This window comes from Tenrec ecaudatus, chromosome 12 (genome assembly GCF_050624435.1).
Source record: "Tenrec ecaudatus isolate mTenEca1 chromosome 12, mTenEca1.hap1, whole genome shotgun sequence".
NCBI classification, from domain to species: domain Eukaryota; kingdom Metazoa; phylum Chordata; class Mammalia; order Afrosoricida; family Tenrecidae; genus Tenrec; species Tenrec ecaudatus.
Genome location: NC_134541.1, coordinates 109,051,815 through 109,059,113, shown reverse-complemented (window position 1 = coordinate 109,059,113; position 7,299 = coordinate 109,051,815). Strand labels below are relative to the sequence as shown.

Sequence of the window (7,299 nt, the reverse complement as noted above, 5' to 3'; positions counted from 1 at the left end):
TTTCCTTTTACTTTCCTCTTGTCCCACTATCATCCTCAGCCTTCATTTGGGTTTCAGTAATTGCTCTCAGTTACACTGCCCTTGATCAAGACCTATCAGGTCTATTACACCCTCCTCTCCAATGATTTTGGATAACTTGTTGTTCCCTTGTCCCTGGGTTGGTCAACACCACCTCCTTCCCCCACCTCCCCATCTCCTATGTCCCCCTGGAACCATCGGCCCCATTGTTTTCTACTCCATACTGTTCATCCAGCTTATCTCATCTAGATAGATCCTTAGAGATAATAAAATACACAAAAAAACAAGACAGAGCAAAATAAAGTGATAAAAGAAAACAAAATGACAACAACAAAATGACAAAAATAAATAAAAATAAAAAAGAAAAACCTGTAAATAGCTCAATATCTGCTTGTTGACCTTTAGGCGTGTTCTCGAGTGGAATCTGATGTGGTGCCATGTCCTGGCCTCAAAGTCTGTCTGTGCCACTCCATTGGGACCTCCCTGCTCTTCTCCCCCAACTGCTCTGCCACACGCCCTTAGTGTTTTGCCTCGGTATGATGGGGTCTGACTGGGCACAATGCCGACATTGTGTCTCCAGTGATGTACCCGTAGGGCTATGGGTCAGCGAGGGACATTGTGTCTCATAGTGGGGCCGGCCACATGGTCCTCTCTGTGCATTGGCTGCTCTGAGCAGGAATATCATCCTCAGGGCTTGGTGGGCCAGGTGTGTTCCACTCTCTCTTCCTCCCCCTTCATTCACTCCATGTGCTCTGATCAGATATGTCCTTCTCCCCGAACTGCAGCTTCTGTGCTGTCCTCTAAAGTAAATTCTTCTGGGGGGAGGGGTGGCTGTCCATGTAGTTGGCATTGGGGCAGGGCCCTGGGACCCCTCCACTGGTTTTCCAATCCATGCTGTCACAATGCATTCACATCCAGGAACATGGGTTTAAAGCCTGGTACCTCTTTCACTGCGGAGATATAAACAATATTATCTCCTTGGGTGGGTTAGTGTCCTGTTCGCCTGCCTACTACACATTTCTACCTTCCCACCCCCTCATTTTTAGTTGGCTACCATTGTGCCCCTGGATTTGGTCTGGCTCCTGCCATGCTATCTGGACCTCACCCCAGGAATGTTTGTGTACAGTAGCTTTTTTTTCCAATGCCCCCTTTGTATTTTTTTTAAGCTTACCTCAGCGGACTCATGTTGTACTTGTCCTTTTGTGCTTGGCTTACTTTGCTTAGCATAACTTCCTCCAATACTTCCCATGCAGCAATGAGCTTCATGCGTTCATCACTGCTTTTAAACTATATGTGGTACTCCATTGTATGTATGTACTACAGTTTTTTAATCCATTTGTGTGCCGATAGAAATTTAGGTTGTTTCAAACTCCTTGCAGTTGTGAACTGTGCCACGGTGAACATTGGAACACAGATGTATGGCCATGGTTTGCTTCTTGCTTCTTTTGGGTATATGCCCAGTAGGGAGATTGCGGGGTCATATGGTAGCTCAATTTCCATCTATTTTAGAAACCACCAAATCGATTTCCATAGTGGCTATACATACCTACAGGTCCATCAGCAGTGGATAAGAGTTCCTATCTTCCCACAGCCTCTTTCTGAATTTTTTGAATTGGGTTTCTTTGAGGGTGTTAGGTGATATCTCACAGCTGTTTTAATTTGCATAGTTGTTTTAATGACTGGGAACACCTTCTCATATGTTTATTGGCTATTCGGATTTCTGCCCTTGTGAAACTTTCGTTCAGGTCTTTTGCCCACCTCCTAAAGGGGAAATTAGTTTTTTTTTTCTTTTTGGAAGCTAGCAGAGTATTGCAGATTTTAGTAATAAGGCCTTTGTCTGATGTGTTACTGCTAAAGATGTTTTCCCAGTCTGTGGGCTCTCTAATTACTCTTTTGATGAATTCTTTCAATGTACACAGGTGTCTTATCTTCAGTATATTCCACTTGTCAATTTGTGACTCCTCTGTATTTGTATCCTTCCCTATTTCTGATAGCCTATGTAGTCCCTATGCTAACGTTCTCAAGTTTGTCTTGTTTTAGTGCTTCAATGCTCCCTCCCTCCCTATCATGACCCCAAATCTACCTTACAAAAGGGCTATACCAGAGCATGTACACAGGTATAGATAAGAGCTGGAAACACAGGGAATCAAGGACAGATAAACCTCGGAGGGCCAATAATTATAGTAGCGATACCAGGAGGGGAAGGGGAATGTGGAGGGACATAGGAGGCACCAATCACAATGATCTACATAGAACCACATGCCAGGGATGCACAACAGAAAAGTAGGTGAAGGGAGACATTGGCCAGTGGAAGACATGAAAAAATAATAATAATTTATAAAGTATCAAGGGTACATGGGGGAGGAAGTTTTGGGGAGGGAGGGGAAAAATGAGGAGTTGATCTTAAGGGATCTGTAGAAAGAAAATTTATTGGACATGATGATGGCAACAAATGTACAGATGTGCTTGACATAAAGTATGTATATGGATTGTGGTAAGGGCAGTATGAGTGCTCAGTAAAAATCAATAACATTGACAAACATCAACCTAGACTGATAAAGAAAGCAAAGAGAAAGGATAAAAATAATAAATGAACACAGGAACATAGCAGCTGACTAGACAGAAATATGGCTTTAATAGCATATTGTGAACAACTAAGTGACAGCTTACTGGGCTATTCCGATGAAATGGATACATTCTTAGAAGTATACAACCTACTCAAACGAACTCAAGTCTCAACAGACACACAGAGGGGACACTGAATCAGTGATCAAATACTGCCCCAAAGCAACAAATTCTGGGTTCTCAGGAGAATTCTATCAAACATTTAGAGAAGAATTTCACCAATATTCTTTAAAGTCCTCAAAAAAATACAGAAAGGAAAATGTGGTCACTAGGTGCTGCTGAGTCAGTTTGGACTGATAACGATCCTGTGTACAGCAGAGTCAAACATTGCCTGTTCCCGTGCTGTGCTCACAATCGTTACACTTGAGCCCATTGTTGGAGCTACTATGTCAATCTCTTTCCTTGATGGTATTCCTCTTTTTTGCTAATTACCTACCAGGCATGATGTCCTTTTCTTGGAACTGGTCTTTCCTGATCACATGTTCAAAGAATGGGAAATAAATCCCTCTATTTTTCCTCCTAAAAAATAGCTTGGCAGCCCCTTCTTCAAAACAGATTTATATTCATGGTATATTTAATATGATTGGCCAACACCACAAAACAAATGCATCAATTATTCTCCAGTAAGATTTTTTCCCTCTCCAGCTTTCATATGCATATGCAGCGATTGAACATACTATAACAAACTCCAGGGCTAGGCCGAGTTCTCTACAGAAGCAAACCCAATAATATATGCAGGTATCAGTAAACAAATAAACCTAACTATTTATATAAACAAAGTGGCTCACATAGTTGTAGAAATGGGCAAGCCTAGTTCAGTTCAAATCTGCACATCAGATGTTAAGCTGAAGGCTTCTCCTGATTTGTGTCAGGAACCGGGCCAGGAACCAGGGTCAGGAACCAGGGCCAGAAATAACCATGCTGCTGGATGCAGACACAGGTCAATCCCAGGTTGGAAGGTCATATGGCAGATCACTGATGGCTTCCTGGGTTGGAAGGTAATATGAAAAAAATAAAAACAACATCATCATCAACAACAACAGGCTTGCACTAACAGCACAGCAATACCCAATGTCTTTGTTAAGTAGGAAGAAAAAAAAAAAGCATGACCTGAATTCCTAAATCTGTAGACCTATGCTCTGGTCAACAAAGTGATGAGATTTGAGGTCCCAGGGGATTCTGTTTGGGACTTGTCTCCCCAAAGATGGTGTTATCTACAAGTTCTGACTTAGTAGTTACATCATACTCATTGTCACCATTGCTTGGTTCAAGTGGGCCAAAATGTAGGTGGGACAATTACCCTCTTCATGTTTCTAATGAGGCTCTCAGGGAATTTAGCCCCAGTGGCTACGGAGACACCTGTAAATGCTGGCTGTATGATTCCTCCAAACATTTTTCAGGGATAGCAGACTAAGAACATGAACCCCTACTCCTCACTTGTCAGGACTTGCCTATATTTCCAAGACTTTCCAATCCCCACAATGAGAAGTACTGGCCAGTCATACAGAGATGAAGAACACATGGGAGCTGTAATACCTCCTTCAGGTAGGATTATATCAGAGGAGATAGAAATATTTTCTTATTAAGTCATGAAATTCTTTTAGGCATTTTTTGGGTTAAATCTTGCAAATCCAGGGATCAATAACAAGAGTCTTATATCAATTACATTTATCTTGAAATAAACTTAGTAATCATCAACTGTTTTTCTTTTTTAATGAGTTAGGATGGAGTGAAGAAATAACCAGGAAATATTTAAAATGACATACACAATCATGAACACAATCTGAATAAGTCAGGTGGGCTCAGCACTATCCGAGATGGGGGGCTTACTTAGGTTGTGCAGAGCTGGGTGCAAATACAGATTGAGCAATTCTGATAAAGTGAGTAAGACCATGGCTGGGGCCTAACTTGTACTATCTGGATCCTCAGTTCCTAGGTATCTGCCCTGTTTCTCTTGTCTGCATCTGCACTTAGACCTATGTGTGGTGAAAATCAGTCTAGTGTCTCTGAGTTCCTCCTCCTGGGGCTCTCCAAAAAGCCCCAGCAGCAGCAGATACTCTTTGTGCTCTTCCTGAGCATGTACCTGGCGACGGTCCTGGGAAACCTGCTCATCATCCTGGCCATCAGCACTGACTCCCGCCTGCACACCCCCATGTACTTCTTCCTCAGCACCCTATCTTTTGTGGATGTCTGCTTCTCCTCCACAACGGTCTCCAGGATGCTGGTCAACCACATAATTGGGAGTCAAACCGTCTCTTTCTCTGGGTGTCTCACACAGATGTATATTTTCCTTGTGTTTAGCGGTATGGACAATTTCCTCCTGGCTGTGATGGCCTATGATCGCTTTGTTGCTGTGTGCTACCCTTTACACTATACAAGTAAGATGACCCATCAGCTCTGTGCCCTGCTGGTCACTGGGTCTTGGGGCATTGTCAATCTGAATGCTCTGTTGCATACCCTGTTGATGGCTCGGCTTTCATTCAGTGCAGACAACAGGATCCCCCACTTCTTCTGTGATGTGCCTGCTCTCCTGAGACTCTCCTGCTCTGACACACACCTCAATGAGGTTATGGTTCTTACTGTGGGAGGCCTTATAACGGCAATCCCTTTGGTTTGCATCTTGGTTTCCTATGTTTGCATCACCTCTGCTGTCCTGAGAGTCCCATCTGCAAAGGGAAAGTGGAAAGCCTTCTCCACCTGTGGCTCCCATCTGGCTGTGGTTTCCCTCTTCTATGGCACTGTCATTGCTGTGTATTTTAGCCCTTCATCCTCCCACTCAGCTGAGAAGGACACCATAACTACTGTGATGTACACGGTGGTGACCCCCATGCTGAACCCCTTCATCTATAGTCTGAGGAACAAAGACATGAAAGAGGCTCTAAGAAAACTGATTAGCAAAGAGACAGGTTTTATCTGAAGTCTGGACTATCATGGACTATTAGTCTATCAACAGGTATAGAAACTTTTGCCAGTTCAGTTTTGCCTATTGATCTCTGTCCATAAATATCTTCAACGAACTATTCACAAGGCCCGAGGGGTCCTGTTGTCCTAATGGTTTCACATTGGTCTGATAACTGCAAAGTCGTCAGTTCTAAACCACTAGCCCTTCCACGGGAGCAAGATGAGAATTTCTACTTCTGGAAAGAGTGACAGCTTAGGAAACCACACACACAGTTCTACCTTGTGCTAAAAGGTCACTAGGAGTTAAAATTGACTTGATGGCTATGAATTTCTTGTCAGTTTTTTGTCACAAGACCTGCCTATCTGTGACCTTTGTCCTTTTTTTAGACTGGATTTTAAAAGATTAAGAATATATATATTCTTTCATAGCTACTATTTGATAACATTTTTTGCTCTGGTTACATATTTTTAAAATTTATTTTTATTAATCATTTTTTGTGGGCTCTTACAAATCTTATGAGAATCCATCATTGTATTGTAATAAGCACACTTGTACATATGTTTTCATCAACATTTCCAAAACATTTTCTGTCTACTGGAGTCCGTGGTATCACTTCCTCTTTCTTCCTTTCAACCCCTTTCCGTCCTCATGAATCCTTGATCAAGTAGATATTATTTCATATCTTACACTGTTGACTGTCTCCCTTCACTTACCTTTTTATTATTTGTCCCTCTGGGGGTTGTGGTGGTTATACATCCAAACTTGTGCTCAGTTCCCCCTCATCCCTTTACCCTCATGGTATTGCTACTCCCACTAGTGTTCCTTTGGGGTGTATCTATCCCGGATTCCATGTGTACAGAATTATTTTCTATAACCAGGTGTGTACTCTGGTGTAGCCAGATTTGTTAGGTAGAACTGGGTCATGATAGTGGGTGTGGTGTGGTGGGGAGAAGCATTCAAGTGCTTAGAGGCATTTCGTGTGTTTTCTTGGTGCTATACTGCACTTTGACTAAATTATCCCTTCTTTATATGACCCTTCTGAGGAGTTGTCCAATTGTCTACAGATGGACATTGGGTCCCCAGTCAGACACTTCCCTCTTTCACATTGATAGAATTGTTTGTTTTGGATCTTTTATTACCTGTTATCTGATCCCATTAATACCTGTGATCACACAGGCTAGTGTGCTTCTTCTATGTGGGCTTTGTTGTTTCCCTGCCTGATGGTCACTTGTTTAACTTCAAGCCTTTGACACTCCAGATGTTATATCTTTTGATTGCCAGGCACCATCAGCTTTCTTCACCACGTTTGCTTATGCACCCATTTAGTCTTCAGCAATCATGTTGGGAAGGTGAGTATCACAGAGTGCCCAGTTATTAGAGCAAAGTGTTCTTGTGCTTAGTGAGGCATTGAATAGAGGCCCAAAGTCGATCTGCTACCTTAATACTTAACATATAAACATATGTACATTGACCTATATCCCTACCATTATGAATTAATATGTTTACAAATATATCCCTATCATTATAAATTAATATATTTTATTATATATGCTGATACCTATACCTCTAGAAATAGCTTTTGTGCCTTATTTCTTTCCTCTATTTCTTTTCACCTTCCTTCTGTCCCACTATCATACTTGCCTTCCATTCTGTGCTCAGTAATTCCTCTTGGATATATTGCTCTTGATCAAACCCCACCAGGCATTCTATACCCTCCTCACCATCAATTCTAAGTTACCTCTGTCTTAATTCCA

At 42.1% G+C, this 7,299-nt stretch overlaps 1 protein-coding gene across 1 annotated transcript; it reads left to right on the top strand.

The window, feature by feature from the left end:
* The first annotated feature begins 4,621 nt into the window (after positions 1–4,621).
* LOC142423065 (olfactory receptor 1f45-like) lies at positions 4,622–5,560 on the top strand. Its single transcript, XM_075528242.1, has one exon. It carries the CDS (start codon positions 4,622–4,624, stop codon positions 5,558–5,560), a length of 939 nt encoding a protein of 312 aa, XP_075384357.1.
* The last annotated feature ends 1,739 nt before the right edge of the window (positions 5,561–7,299 follow it).

Coding starts and splice junctions, on each gene's coding strand:
- LOC142423065 (XM_075528242.1), top strand. CDS start 4,622: ATGTGTGGTGAAAATCAGTCTAGTGTCTCTGAGTTCCTCCTCCTGGGG.